General features: G+C 39.5%; 2 protein-coding genes across 2 annotated transcripts; both read right to left on the reverse strand.

The window, feature by feature from the left end:
- Window positions 1-9,056: 9,056 nt before the first annotated feature.
- Window positions 9,057-9,774, reverse strand: LOC109214727. The gene is made up of 2 exons (XM_019378677.1): window positions 9,346-9,774; window positions 9,057-9,116 (listed from the first exon to the last, which is right to left on the reverse strand). The coding sequence occupies exons 1-2, from the start codon at window positions 9,772-9,774 to the stop codon at window positions 9,057-9,059; spliced, it is 489 nt and encodes a 162-aa protein (XP_019234222.1).
- A 4,553-nt stretch (window positions 9,775-14,327) lies between these two features.
- LOC109214728 lies at window positions 14,328-15,035 on the reverse strand. The gene is made up of 2 exons (XM_019378678.1): window positions 14,708-15,035; window positions 14,328-14,449 (listed from the first exon to the last, which is right to left on the reverse strand). The coding sequence occupies exons 1-2, from the start codon at window positions 15,033-15,035 to the stop codon at window positions 14,328-14,330; spliced, it is 450 nt and encodes a 149-aa protein (XP_019234223.1).
- Between the last annotated feature and the right edge of the window lie 786 nt (window positions 15,036-15,821).

The raw sequence follows: 15,821 nt of genomic DNA on the forward strand, positions 1-15,821 counted from the left end.
ACCATAATTTACTAGATCTATTCTCTCGAACTACACCAGCTAGCACTAATTCACCGCTCACTAGATCGCACCAAGGTTTCGTTATCTCTAATCCTGCCTTTACACCCTCCGTATTGATCTCTCACATACGTTAGGAGTGATGTTATTAAACAACTACCTAAATATGTACTCTCTCTCGAGCAGTACACACTAAATAGGCACGGTCAATTGATGGTCATTCAATCAACAACAACAAACACGTAGTTGAACAAGTAGAGAAATCCAACGGCTTAACTATACAAAAATATAACAAGAATTCATCCTACAAAAGGTTCTATCAAAACTCTAGATAGCAAATTAGCTATTCATAATAGTATGCAAAAATACAATACTATAATTCATAACCAATAATTGAAATAGGAAGAAGGAAGTGAAAAACTCGTGGAAGAATTCTCCGCCTTGCTCCTAGTGTGTTCTTGCCTCCTTAGGTCGAATCCCCGGTCTCCTTAGCCTCCTTAGGTCTAAATTATGTCAAAAGTATGTCAAAGGTCCTCAAGATACCGTTTTTCCATGTATATATACCAAGTAGTTTGGTCCCTCCTATGCGAAAAAGGACATTTTTCCCGGACAGGACGTCCGCGGCCGCAAATTCAACCGCGGATTTGGCCACAGATTTTGGCCATGTTCTGCTCGCGGCCGCGAATCACTTGTCGTATATTGTTCACCCTGTTCTATTTGATATTTGGAAAAACATAAAACACGAAAGTTGTAGCCCTTTGAATTAGCTTTCCAACCATACATTGTGGATCCCAAATAGAGTTCGGAGAAAAAAGTTATGTGCATTTTACTAGACAGTGGGCAATATACCTACTCTATTCTTCGTTTCATTGCTCTATCATCCGTCGATCCCCGAACACGATCCCGCCTTAATTCCTTGGGCTTTTACTCAGACTTCAAAGCTCCAAATCACTTAAATTCATTCCGTAACATCTACATAGCTCGAATCACTCCTACAAGGCATAAAATACACAATTAGTGCAAAACACTAGCGATTAAAGCGCAAACTCAATTAAAGTGCAGTAAATTGGAATGTAATAATCGACTAAAATACGTAATTATAGCCTATCATCAATACCCCACACTTAAACCATTGCTCATCCTCGAGCAATCAAACTACACTTTATATAGACACGACCTTTTTAAACAATTCTCCTAACTCATCACACCAAGAATATTTAAAATTGACTAAGCACGAAAGCGTAACATCTTCACCTCAAGATTTGACTCACAAGTACCACGCATTATTCATAATTTACTCACTTACTCTAACATAGAGGTCACTGAAATTACCTCTCCTTCATGAATCAAGTGCCCTCACACAACAAAAGAGAGTAGTTCCACACAATAAAATTTAAGAACACTTAGGAACTCAAGATAGAAAAAATTCACTCACTCTCAGAAATAACATTCATATGCCACAAAAGACACGCCATAGGCTTGCCCATAGTGTACTACTCTACTAATCGAGCTCATTCAGTCTAGGATCAAGTAGGACTTTATTTGGTTGTAATGTAGGCTGCGGGACAGGTAGGATATATTTGGATATAAGAGTGACTACACCTCACTAAGCACTTTAATACATACACTTTAATATTTAAAACCCCACACTTATGTCAAACCATAACTCCACCTTCACATCACTATATATTAACTCCATTCTTCTTTAAGCACACTTACATCAAGAGCCACCACTTATCAAGGAATATTTTTTTTTTCGCAATACAACTATTTTTTTCTTTCTTTTCTTTTTCTTTTCCAATTCAAGTGGCTCTTACTTTTTCAAAACAGTGCACCTTTCCCCTTATCTCATTAGTTTCACTCAAAAGCCAAACCAACCACCCCACACTTTAACTTTTACAAAGTTCATAACTGTTCAAGTGCTCATGAGAGGTTAAAAGGTTCAAATAGATGGTTAATTCAAACAATTGGGTAAGGTTTGTAATATGGTTACCAAAGAAACAAGATTACAGGCTCAAAGGGGTTAACTACGAGAAATAACAATTAGGAGGGTAAAATATACATATGGCTCAACAAAGAAATGCCTATATCACTTCCAAGACTGAACAAAACTACTATTTCGCTTTGCAAACACACGGGGCAAGTTCTAGACATCAAATGCAATGCATAGAATAACACAAAACCTTACACACACATGGCACATAACTCACTCAGGATCGGGCTCATCAAGACACTACAGTTAAAGCAGTTAAGCAAAGTTAAGATCATACAATTTAAGGTACTTATACAAGAGTCAAAAATTGAGCCTAAGCGTCACAACAAAATTACTCAGTATTCTCAAGGCATAACAAAGTCAAGAGGTATTGCTTCAATTCATAACACAACACAATGGATCCTGCTCCCAAAAAGAAAACTAACTACACCCATTTCAAATAAAACCCTTGGAAAAGAACCGCGGCACAAAGAAAAACCAAGGGGGAATTACTACACTACCTACAAAGAAAATCTTTTTGTCCTTTTTTTTCTTTAGACTTAAATCCCTCAAGAAAATTGTCTAGGATATCCATCGTTGGGAAAAGTCCAATCTTTTTTTTAAAAGCATTATTCAATTAAACTAGCACAGCTAAAGTAGCATAGAAAGTCACCCAGACAATCTCCTCACCCCACACTTAAAATTGTGCATTGTCCCCAATGCACATCATAACTATAAGAGGGTAAAAGAAACTCCCTGGTAGGCCAAAGGCCGAAGTACTAGCAGCTCATGGGGTACTCAGACTTCTCCCAGGCTTGGTCCTTCGTGCGGGTACCTCACACTTAGTTCCAACCATTTGGTTTGCTGTTGCATCCTTCCAATAGCTTTGCTTTCCATGCTCCTGGAAAATCAAAAATTGACACTACAAACATAATACAATTAGAGAAATAAAAAAAGAAAAAAAGAAAAGAAAGCAATAAAGTTGGGTTGCCTCCCAACAAGCGCTTGATTTAACGTTACGGTACGGCGTGAATCACTTTCTGCCTCCACCTTGAGCTTATGAATTGAACACCCAATTTGGCATCAAGTTTTCGACTATGCTCCAGGGGTGGAGGAACAAATGTAATTAGCCCAAGCAACCATTGTACTATTCTACACTTCTTGGCTTTTAGATGAGGTATGTAGTCCTGTCTTTCTGGCAAGAAAAATTCCAGAATGTCGGCACCTTTTTCCTCATTCCTTGATTTCTCAATCGGCTCGGATGACTCTATTTCCATATCGTCATCCAAGCACAATGTAGAAAAATGTTCGGAGTGAGGACCAATGCGCTCACACACATGAACTTCAGGACTTTCAGCATCCTCAACATCAATGATACTAGAGTCAACAAAATTTATATCCTCAATGTCCTTGGCTGACTCTAGTCTCGCGTCTTCAACATCGACATCCTTAAATTGTAGTTGGCTAGGTTGTTGATGTTGTACTCTGACCTCCTCAATTAGCACCTCAAATTCACGCTCTTCTTGGCTCCTATCCCCAAAATTGGCTTGCTGAGCATTAAAAGCTTCAACCACTTGACTCACTTGAGCCTCCAAGTTGCGAATAGTTGCCTCTTTCCTTTTTATCTGCAATTGTTTCTCATTATTTTGTTCCAGAAGGCACTTTAACATATCCTTGATCTCCTTCAGTCCGCATTCCTAGGTTCTTTGTTCCTATTAACTTCACACGAAAAGGTAGAACCATCATAGTAAGGGGTTGGGGGAAGATAAGAAATATAAGCACAACCATGAAAGTGACCATTTTTACCACCACACACATCACACATGTTCCACCCATAAGATTGAGTTGGTGCACACAACTCGTTCTTGGGAATATTTTGACTATTTTTCACTAGGTGGTTTCCTTCACAATAAGCATGAGGAGGATAGAATTACCAACATCAAAACTCTTATAATTCCAAGATGCCATATTTTTAAAATTAACAAATAAAACAAAATAAAAAAAATCAAATACAAAAAATAAAAATAAAAGTTGTAACTTGAAACCTAGCAATATGTACACATACAGCTACACCGTTAGTTCCCCGACCACGACGCCAAAATTTGATCACGCCCAACTCTAGCCCTAAAAAGGATAAGCGATCGCTGCAGATATAATCCGGTCTAAAAGTTCGGAGACGAATCCCACGGAGAACTAAGGTTTCACTATAACTGTTCAATATCACTCGGAAGACAAGCTCAACAATTTCTAAGTTATAATATTAAGATTTTTAAGTCTAACTAATTAACTAACAAATAAAGAAGTAGATTAAAAACTAGGGATACAAAGGGGTGGAAGAAAGATTAAGAGGTCTAGAGTTATGATTTCCCCAATTGCCGAAATCATTCCCGGTACGTCTTTTATAATTTCGCCTAAGTATTCTCTACTGATCGTGAGTACTCTGAGTGTCGTAGCTCTCTCTCGAGCAACTACCACAATTTACTAGATGTATTCTCTCGAACTACACTAGCTAGCACTAATTCACCGCTCACTATGATCGCACCAAGGTTTCGTTATCTCTAATCCCGCCTTTAAGCCCTCCGTATTGATCTCTCACATACGTTAGGAGTGATGTTATTCAACAACTACCTAAATATGTACTCTCTCTCGAGCAGTACACACTAAATAGGCACTGTCAATTGATGGTCATTCAATCAACAACAACAAACACGTAGTTGAACAAGTCGAGAAATCCAACGGCTTAACTATATAAAAATATAACAAGAATTCATCCTACAAAAGGTTCTATCAAAACTCTAGATAACAAATTAGCTATTCATAATAGTATGCAAAAATACAATACTAGAATTCATAACCAACAATGGAAATAGGAAGAAGGAAGTGAAAAATTCATGGAAGAATTCTCCGCCATGATCCCAGTTTGTCCTTGCCTCCTTAGGTCGAACCCCCGGTCTCCTTAACCTCCTTAGATCTAAATTATGTTAAAAGTATGTCAAAGGTCCTCAAAATACCGTTTTTGCATGTATATATACCAAGTAGGGTTGGGCCAAACAATCACACCTTTTCCTATGCGAAAAAGGACACTTTTCTCGGAACGAACGTCCGCGGCCGCGGATTTTGGCCATGTTCTGTCCGCGGCTGCGAATCTGACCGCGGATCACTTGTCGCGCATGTTTCACCCTGGTCTGTTTGGAATTTGGAAAAACGTAAAACATGAAAGTTGTAGCCCTTTGAATTAGCTTTCCGATCAAATATTGTGAAGCCCAAATAGAGTTCTGAGCAAAAAGGTATGTGCATTTTACTAGACAGTGGGCAATATGCCTACTCTATTCTTCGTTTCATTGCTCTATCATCCGTTGATCCCCGAACATGATCCCGGCTTAATTCCTTGGGCTTTTAATCAGACTTTAAAGCTCCAAATCACTTAAATTCATTCCATAACATCTACATAGCTCGGAATCACTCCTACAAGGCATAAAACACACAATTATTGCAAAACACTAGCGATTAAAGCGCAAACTCAATTAAAATGCAGTAAATTGGAATGTAATAATCAAATAAAATACGTAATTATAGCCTATCATCAGTCGCCGGTTGGATGGTTTGAGTCGGGGGAGGCTCGGTTATTGGGTATAAATTTTGTACTGGATGCCTTGGATAAGGTTATGATCATTCAGGATAGACTTCGTATAGCTCAGTTCAGGAAAAAGAGTTATGCCGATCGTAAGGTTCGTGATGTGGCATTCATGGTAAGAGAGAGGGTGTTTCTTCAGGTTTCACCCATGAAGGGTGTGATGCGGTTCGGGAAGAAGGGCAAGTTAAGCCCTAGGTTTATCGGGCCTTTTGAGATTCTTGATCGAGTAGGAGAGGTGGCTTACTGACTCGCGCTTCCACCAGGCTTATCAGTGGTACATCCAGTGTTTCATGTGTCCATGCTTCGAAAGTATCATGGCGATCCTTCCCACGTGTTAGATTTCAGCACTGTCCAGCTGGACAAGGATTTGACCTACAAGGAGGAGCCGGTAGCTATTCTAGACCGGCTGGTTCGTCAGTTGAGATCGAAGAGTTATCCTTCGGTTAGTGTGTAGTTGAGAGGTCAGCCTGTTGAGGTAGCTACCTAGGAGTCCGAGTCCGACATGCGGAGCAGATATCCCCATCTTTTCACTGGCTCAGGTACTTTTCTATGTCCGTTCGAGGACGATCAGTTGTTTTAGAGGTGGAGAATGTAATGACCCGAAAGTTCATCTCGTGGTTTAGAACCCAATTTGGGGTTCCGAGGCCTTCAAAACCTCATTTTCTTTCTCCTCAATTTGCGTGCATAGTCCGGGCACTTTCCCGAAAAGCCTTTATGTGAAACTTCGAGAAAATATTGAGTTTTGCCTTTAAAAGTTAATTTTAGTTGACTTCGGTCAACATTTTGAGTAAACAGACCCGGACTCGTGATTTGACGGTCCCGAAGGGTCTGTAGAAAAATATAGGACTTGGGCGTATGCTCGGAATCGAATTCCGAGGTCCCTAGCCCGAGAAATGAATTTTTGAAGAAAATTGTTAAACTGGAAATATAAAGGTTTTAAGAATCTGTTTAATAATTGATTTTGCTGATACCGGGTCCTTATTGTGGTTCCGGAGCCCGGTACAAGTCCGTTATGATATTTATACCTTTTCTGTGAAATTTGGTGAGAAACGGGACTGATTTGATGTGATTTCAAGAACTTTTGAACTTTCTTGAAAATTTAATGCAATTTGATGCTAAATTCGTAGTTCTAGGTGTTATTTCGGCAATTTGATCACGCGAGCAAGTCCGTATGATGTTTTTAGACTTGTGTGCATGTTTGGTTTGGAGCCCCGAGGGCTCAGGTGAGTTTCGGATAGGCTACGGGGTGATTTAAACTTAGAAAAATTTGCTGTGTTGCTGCTTCTGGTATGCTGATACTTTGTGCTTCGCATTTGGGAAGCAACTCTCGCGAACGCGAAGTGCCACCTGGGCTGGGGAGGGGATTGTTCATCGCGAACGCAAAGCCATGGTCGCGAATGCGAGGGTTGCTATTCGCGAACACAACCGGCATCATGCGAACCCGTAGAGTAAAATAGAGGTGGGCTGGGGAATCTTTGAGTTGTTCTTCGTGAACACGGTCCAAGGCCCGCGAACGCGATGGTTAGGGGGAAAAGACCATCACGAACGCGAAGGCCATTCTGGCCGCAGTGCATCGCAGAACGCAACAGGTCTCTCGTGAACGCGAAGAAGGCCTGTCCAGTCTTTTAGAAACAGAACCAGAATTGGGATTCATTCAAAACCTCATAACTCTTTCATAAAAACTCAACCTAGGGGCGATTTTGAAGAGGGATTTCAACACTAATTCATAGGTTTGTGTTCTTCAACTCATTTCCTTCAATTTCCATCAACACCCATTAGATTTTTAGCCCTAAATCTTGTTCTTTCATGGTAGAATTAGGGATTTTAGGAAGAATTGGAGATTTTGTAAATTTAGGAATTTTGACCTCGATTTGGGGTCGGATTCCGAAACTAATTACATATTTGGGCTAGTAGGTGAACGGGTGAACGGGTTTTGGTCCGAACCTCGTGTTTTGACCAAGCGGGCTCGGGGTCGGTTTTTGACTTTTTGGGGAACTGTTAGGAAACTTGTAATTATGCATTGGAAATGATTTCTTTAGCGATAATTGATATTATTAAGTTAATTATTATTAGATACGAGTGGTTCGGAGGTGGAAACTAAGGGACAAGCGGTGATTGAGGCTTGAGTTCGGCCGTGGAATCGAGGTAAATGTTGTGGCTAACCTTAGCTTGAGGGATTAGGTATTGTTGCCTTATTTGCTACGTGTTTAGTTTTTGAGTACGACGTATAGGTGAGGTGACGAGTATCTATACGTTGTTGTCGGGTCATAGCATGCGAGTGAGTCTTATTCTTGTGACATTTGTATTTCTTTATACGTATTGTTCATGCTTAAACTGGTTATTCTTCATGTTAAACAAGCCTTATTATGTATTCTTGGTATTGGATATTGGTTGATTATTGACTCAAGTTGAGATTTATATTGTGAAGTTAAATGTTGAAACGGGGTTGGTTGTTGATGATTCCCTTGTTGGGTTGTTATTGTTTCTGTTGTTTGGGTGAGGAAGAGTGTAAAGCACGAAGGGTGATGCCGTACAAGTTATTGTGAGTGAGTGTTAATTCACGAAGGGTGATGCCATGCCGTATTCTGATATTGACAATGCACAAAGGGTGATGCCGTGCCATGTTATGAGAGAGTGAATGCACGAAGGGTGATGCCGTGCCATTTCTATTGTTTCTTATGGTAAGGACGGGAGTAAAAGCACGAAGGGTGATGCCGTGCACATGTTTGCTATGTCATTATTTCCGTTGGTGTAAAGTATGATATTTATTGTGTTTCTGTACTATACTTTTTTTAGGATTTGATATTCCCCTCAGCATGTTTTCCCCTTCCCGTTATTATCTGTAAAACTTCCTTTGTTGTTATTTTCTCATATATGATTTATCTGCACAGGTTCATGTTATTGTCGTGTCCTAGCCTCGTCACTACTTCGCCGAGGTTAGGCTCGGCACTTACCAGTACATGGGGTCGGTTGTACTGATACTGTACTCTGCACTTTCTGTGCAGATTCCGGTACTGGACCACACTGATCTGAGTTGGGTTGCTGCCTTCAGTCCATCAGGAGACCTAAGGTAGATCTGCCAACATTCGCAGACCCTGGAGTCCCCTTCCATTTATCTTAGTTTCCATGTTTTCTTTCATTTCGAGAACATATGTATTTTCTTTAAACCAGTATTTTTCGAAACTCTTAGTAGTTCGTGGATTGTGACACCAGATCTTTGGGTAGTCGTGTATTGGTGTTTAGATTGTTATAAAATTTCCGCACTTCTTATCTTGTTTTAGTTTAAATTTATTGTTAATTACTATTTTGGTTCGTGATTAGCATATTAGATCTTTATCTGTTGGCTTGCCTAGCATTCTAAAGGTTAGGCATCATCACGATCCCGATGATGGGTAATCCGGGTCGTGACAATCAACCAGTTACTTAGGCATACCGATCACCATGGAGTTACTCCTATACAGGTGACTTTGTTTTTGTAGAGGCCTTCATGAGATGTTCTGGTTGTACAATAACCTGGATATTGACCAGATCAATTAATTAAGCATTTAATTACCCAAATCTATGTCGGGCTTATGAGGCTCTATTGCTTCTCCCTTAACGGTTACGGGTTTTGTATCTTAGTTCTGAGTTTAACATTGTCAGCTCGACTTATTGATTGCAGAATTTATCAGTCTATCAAAGTAACCGATGGATGTTGTTCAAAGTGTCTTCCAAAGTACAATTTTAGCCTGTGACCATTTACCTTAAACTTGTCTCCTCTATTTTTCTGAATTTCAATTGTCCCGTATGGAGTAACACCTATAACATTGTAAGGACCTATCCACCTGGATTTTAATTTTCCTGGGAATAACCTGAGTCGGCTATTGTAAAGAAGTACATGATCTCCAATTTTGAAACTCTTTGGTCGTATCAACTTGTCATGCCATATTTTTGTTTTTTCTTTGAAAATTTTAGCATTTTCATAGGCTCCCAATCTCAGTTCTTCCAATTCATTAACCTGAATAAATCGCTTTTTAACAGCGGAGGTTAAATCAAAGTTCAGTGCTTTCAATGCCCAAAAAGATTTGTGTTCTAATGCTACGGGCAAATGACAAGCTTTTCCAAAGATAAAATCTATATGGAGATGTTCCAAATGGCATTTTGAAAGCCGTTCGGTATGCCCATAATGCATCATCTAATTTTAAATCCCAATCTTTTCTTGAGATTCCAACCATTTTTTCAAGAATTCTTTTTAACTCGCGGTTGGAAACCTCAACTTGCCCTTGAGTTTGAGCATGATATGGTGTTCCGGTTTTGTGAGTCACATTATATTTTGACAGTAAAGAAGAAAATTGCCTATTGATGAAATGAGTTCCATGGTCACTAATGATGACTCACAGTGTCCCAAATCTAGTAAAAATATTTTCTCTAAGAAAATTGCACACTGTACGAGCATCCTTGTTTCTTGTGGGGATGGCTTCAACCCATCTTGATACGTAATCCACAGCCACAAGGATATATCCAAAAGAGTGAGAAGAAGGAAAAGGACTCATAAAATCTATTCCCCAAACATCAAATATTTCACATACCTGTATTGATTGCAATGTCATCTCATTTCTCTTGGTGATATTACCTGTTCTCTGACACCTGTCACATTGTGCTACATATTCTCGGGCATCTTTAAAGAGTGTGGGCCAGAAGAATTCGGCTTCTAAAACTTTAAAAGACGTTCGATTTGCTGTTGTCCTCCAATTGCTCCATCATGACAGTGATATAGGATTTTATTCATCTCTTCTTCAGGTACACACCTTCTAATGATATTATCTGCACAATTTTTAAATAAGTAAGGTTCATCCCATAGATAATACTTTGCATCACATATAAGCTTTTTCCTTTGTTGGTAAGAGAAATCTTACGGTATCCACTTTCCAACAAAATAGTTCGTGATATCTGCAAACCAGGGTGGTTGAGTCACAATTGTTTTAACTGAAAAATATGTTCATCAGGAAATTCTTCTTTTATCTCATTAAACTCAAGGGGAGGGTTTTCTAATCTAGACAAATGATCAGCCACTTGGTTCTCTATCCTTTTTTGTCCTTTATCTCAAGGTCAAATTCTTTCAGAAGTAAAATCCATCTTAATAATCTAGGTCGAGCATCAATCTTAGCTAAGAGGTATTTTAAAGCTGCATGATCAGTAAAAACAGTAACCTTGGTTCCTATCAAATAGGAGCAAAACTTACCAAAAGCAAACACTACTGCTAGTAACTCTTTCCTATCGTGGCATAATTCACCTGAGTCTCACTCAATGTCCTACTAGCAGAGTAAATGGGACGGAAAACCTTATCCTTTCTTTGACCTAAAACGGCTCCAACTATGTAACGACCCGGCTGGTCATTTCATAAGTAACAACCCTATTTCCCCCATTTCTGCTTCTTTCTGTGTTGTTCAGCTATATTTCATCATATCGTGTTGGTTGTTCTGTGTTCGGAGTGGTCTTGGAGTGGACTGAGACACTTAGTCTCTAATTTAGGAGCTTAATTTGAAAAAGTCAACCGAATATTGACTTATGTGTAAAAGGTCTCGGATGTAAATTCTGATGGTTCAGATTGCTCCGCAAGGTAATTTCAGACTTAGGAGCGTGTTCGGAATGTAAGTTGGAAGTCCGTGGTAGATTTAGGCTTGAATTGGCAAAATTGGAAATTTGGCATTTCCCGGTCGGCAGTGGAAATCTTGATATCGGGGTCGAAATGGAATTTCGGAAATTGGAGTAGGTCCGTCATGTCATTTGTGACATGTGTGCAAAATTTCAGGTCATTCGGATGAGGTTTGATAAGTTTTGGCGTTATTTGCGGAATTCGGAAGTTTGGAAATCCTTAGGCATGAATCCGAGGGTGATTTGGTGTTTTGATGTTGTTTTGGGTGTTTCGAAGGTTTGAATAAGTTTGGATGGTGTTATGTGACTTGTTGGCATGTTTGGTTGAGGTCTCGAGGGCCTCGGGATGGATTTGGGTAGTTGACGGAAAGATTGGCATTGAGTTGATATTGCTGAATTTGCTGCTTCTGTCATATCTGCACATGCGGATTGGGGACCGCAAGTACGAGTTCGCAGATGCGATATGGAGATCGCAGGTGCAGATGTTGGCCATCAGGAGAAGAACCGCAGATGCGGTGTGCTGGACGCATCTGCGGCACTGCAGGTGCGGTGCCTGGGGAGCAGATACGGTTCTGGACTTTTAAGTGGGAACCGCAAGTGCGGTTGGTTGGACCGCAGAAGCGGTTACGCAGGTATGAGATTTGGACCGCAGATGCGGAAGTTCTAGACAGGAAAGTTTCCCCTTCGCAAATTTTAGTCATTTTTCCACCATTTTTGGACGAGTTTGGAGCTTAGGGCTGTGATTTGCATTGTATCTTGTGTTTATGATGATTTTTCCATTTTTTAATCTTGATATTAGTCGAAATTAGGGAAGAATTTGGGGGATTAGGGCTTCAAATTGGAGAGTTTAAATTGGGGATTTGAGGGACCATTTGAGGTCCGATTTTGATGATTTTAGTATGTATAGACTCGGGAGTGTAAGGAGTTTCTAGTTTTACAACTTTTGTTGGATTCCAAGACGTGGGACCGGGGGCCGGGTTTGAGCCAAATTCAGGATTTTCTGTCTAATTTAATAATTTTCGAGTGGGTTTCATTCCTTTAGCGTGTATTGATGATAATATACTGATTTTGCTTAGATTCGAAGTATTTGGAGGCCGGATCGAGAGGAAAGGGCATCGCGGGTTAGAGCTTTAGCTTGGTTTGAGGTAAGTGACACTTCCAAACTTGGTTCTGAGGGTTCGAAACTCCGAACTATGTGTTCTATGATTAATATTGAGGTGATGCAAATGCCAAGTGACAGTCGTATGGGCGTGCACCGTGAGGATTGCGTCCTGGATCGTTCCATGGCACCGCTTAGTGACTCTTTCTTGCTGATACCTGTGTAGTGATTATGTGATTAAGTTAATGAGCTGTAAATCATGCTAACTATCATGTTAAGGCTTCACGCCGATACTGTTGGGACCCGAGAGGTCGTTTCTTGCTGTCATATCATTAGCTTCATTGATATTCTGTACCCAATCTTGTTCATGCATATAATATCATGTCTCAGTCTCGGTTATCGTTATTTGGAATATCATATCATTGTTTTGGGCTAGTAGTATGGCATTGTGAGCCCGTGTGTGTGAGACTGGAGAGTGATGACTAAGTGAGGCCGAGAGCCTGATTAAGAGTGACAGTATGGGATTGGGCTGCATGCTGCAGCAGATTATTGAATTTGCCTCGTTGGCTTGTTATAGCGTTTGGGCTAAAAGGAGCCCCTACGGAGTTTACACACCCCCAGTGAGCGCAGTTGATATTGAGGGTGGATCTTCCTTAGACATGGATCTTGTCCGAAGTATTTATACCTGGAGATGGATCCTCTCCATAGAGCTGGAATGGCCTTTCCTCGGTACTGGATGACTGTTGTCAGTGATGTGTATATATTCCGGGATGGATCTTCCCTGGGCTGGATGGCCATATACAATACCGAGTAGTTGAGCACTTGATAGTAGAGGTACATGGTACATTTTCATTCTTTCTGTGCATTGGTATGTAGAGATTTGCTGAGCTTTATACTTCACACTGTTGAGATTTTTATTTACTTACTGTTGAACTGAATACATGAAATGCAAGCATGCCTACTTTACTATACAGTTTAATTGTATTACCTTTTGAGGTTTGGTTCGTCACTACCTGTCAGTCCATAGTTTGGACTTGTTACTTACTGAGTTGGTGTACTCACGTTACCCCCTGCACCTTGTGTGCAGTTCCAGGTATCTCAGGCCACGGTAGTGGTTGTTGACTGTCCCAAACGTGGATTTCACCGGAGATAGCGAGGTAGCTGCCTGACGTTCGCAGTTCCGCCTTCTCCTTCTTTATCTTCCTTCTAGTATATTTGGATATTTCAGACTATGTTGGTCTAGTTGTGTTTCGGAACAAATGTAGTATTGCTCATGATTTAGTGACACCCGAGGTGGGCGTTTTTATTTTCCGCTTTTATTTTGGGTTTGACTTTATATCTTTTATGGATTTTCAGTTGAAAATGGTATTATTTAAGCTTTAAATGAAATGTTGAACTATTTTAGAAATGTGTCGGCTGGCCTAGTTTTACGATAGGCGCCATCACGACTGGGTCGGTTTTGGGGTCGTGACAAACTGCTTTATCACTAGCATCACACTGACCTTAAAAAGTTGGTTCCAATTAGGGGACACAACTACAGGTGCAGTTGATAACTTTTCCTTAAGTGTTTCAAATGCTGTCACGTAGTGACCTGAAAAATCAAACTTAATGTCCTTCATCAACAGGTTAGTCAGCGGTTTTGAAATCTTTGAGAAGTCTTTTATGAATCATCTGTAAAAACATGCATGACCTAGAAAGCTTCTAATACCTTTCACATTTGTGGGAGGGGGTAATCCTGCTATAAGATTAATTTTAGCCTTATCAACTTCTATCCCTTTAGCAGTGATTTTATGTCCTAAAACAATTCCTTCTGTACCCATAAAATGACATTTTTCCCAATTAAGAACTAAGTTTGTTTCTTCACATCTTTTAAGAACTAAGGTCAAGTGGTTAAGACAATCCTTATATGTTTTTCCAAAGAGTGTAAAATCTTCCATAAAAATTTCAAGAAATTTGTCAGTCATGTCAGCAAAAATTGCCTACATGCAACGCTAAAATGTAGCAGGGGCGTTGCACAGGCCAAATGGCATTCTCCTGTAGGCATATGTTCCATGAGGGCATGTGAAGGTTGTCTTATCTTGATCTTCTGGTGCGATTAGTATCTGATTATATCCTGAGTAGCCATCAAGAAAACAGTAAAAACCATATCCTTCAATTCTTTCCAACATTTAATCAATAAATGGCAAAGGAAAATGATCTGTTCTAGTCATATCATTGAGACGTCTGTAATCAATACAGACTCTCCACCCTGTGACAGTCCTGGTAGGTATGACCTCATTATTTTTATTTTTTATAATTGTCATACCTCCTTTATTTGGTACTACCTGAATAGGACTTACCCACTAGCTGTCAGAAACGGGGTATATAATACCTGCTGCCAACATCTTTACGATCTTTTTTTTCACTACTTCCTGCATTGCTGGATTCAATCTTCTTTGCGGCTGGACTATTGGCTTGTAGCTATCCTCCATGAGGATTCTGTTTGTGCAAATAGCCGGACCAATCCCTTTAATATCTTCTACAGTCCACCCCAAGGCTCCTTTATGTGCTTTCAATGCTTTAATCAAACTATTGTCTTGTTCTATAGTAAGATAAGATGAAATAATTACTAGAAATAATTCTTGCTCAAGATAAACATATTTCAAATGAGAAGGGAGAGTTTTGAGTTCAATTTTTGATTGAACTTCTTCGGATTTCATCTCTTATTCCTCTGAATCTTTGTCCAATATTTCAACTTCTTTTCTGATGGTGGGATCATCGTCCTGTGTGGTGAGTGATTTGATCAAGCATCTTTCCATTGAATCTGGAATTAATTGATCATCGTTGAATTCATCTGTAAGATAACTAATCATGTCAATTGAAAAACATGAAGATGATGTTTCATCGCCTGAATATCTTAGTATCTTTTGCATATCAAAGAGGACTCTTTCCTCATCAACTCTCAAAATTAGTTATGCTTGATGAACATCTATAATAGCTCTTCCTGTAGCATGAAATGGTCTACCTAAAATTATTGGTTCATCAGGACATTCTTTCATTTCAACCACTATAAAATCTACATGGAAAACAAACTTATCTACTCTTACGAGTACATTTTCAATTATTCCCTTAGGTTTCTTAGTACTTCGATCTGCAAACTGAAGAGAAACACTTGTGTCTTTCATTTCACCAAGATCTAACTTTTTAAAGATAGAAAATGGCATCAAATTTACTGAAGCTCCAGAATCACAAAGTGCTTTTTCAAAATATACTCCTCCCAAAGTGTATGGAATTGTAAAACTGCCCGGATCACCAAGTTTTTGTGGTAGCTTATTTTGAAGTATAGCACTGCATTTTTCTGTACCATAGAAACTTCTTCTAATTTTCTTTTACTTGATAAAATTTCCATATTTGGCATATGAAGGCATTTGTAACATTAGCATCAGTAAAAGAAATATTGATGTGAATTTGTTTTAAAATCTCCAAATATTTTGCAAATTGGTTGT

Source organism: Nicotiana attenuata, unplaced genomic scaffold, assembly GCF_001879085.1.
Source record: "Nicotiana attenuata strain UT unplaced genomic scaffold, NIATTr2, whole genome shotgun sequence".
NCBI classification, from domain to species: domain Eukaryota; kingdom Viridiplantae; phylum Streptophyta; class Magnoliopsida; order Solanales; family Solanaceae; genus Nicotiana; species Nicotiana attenuata.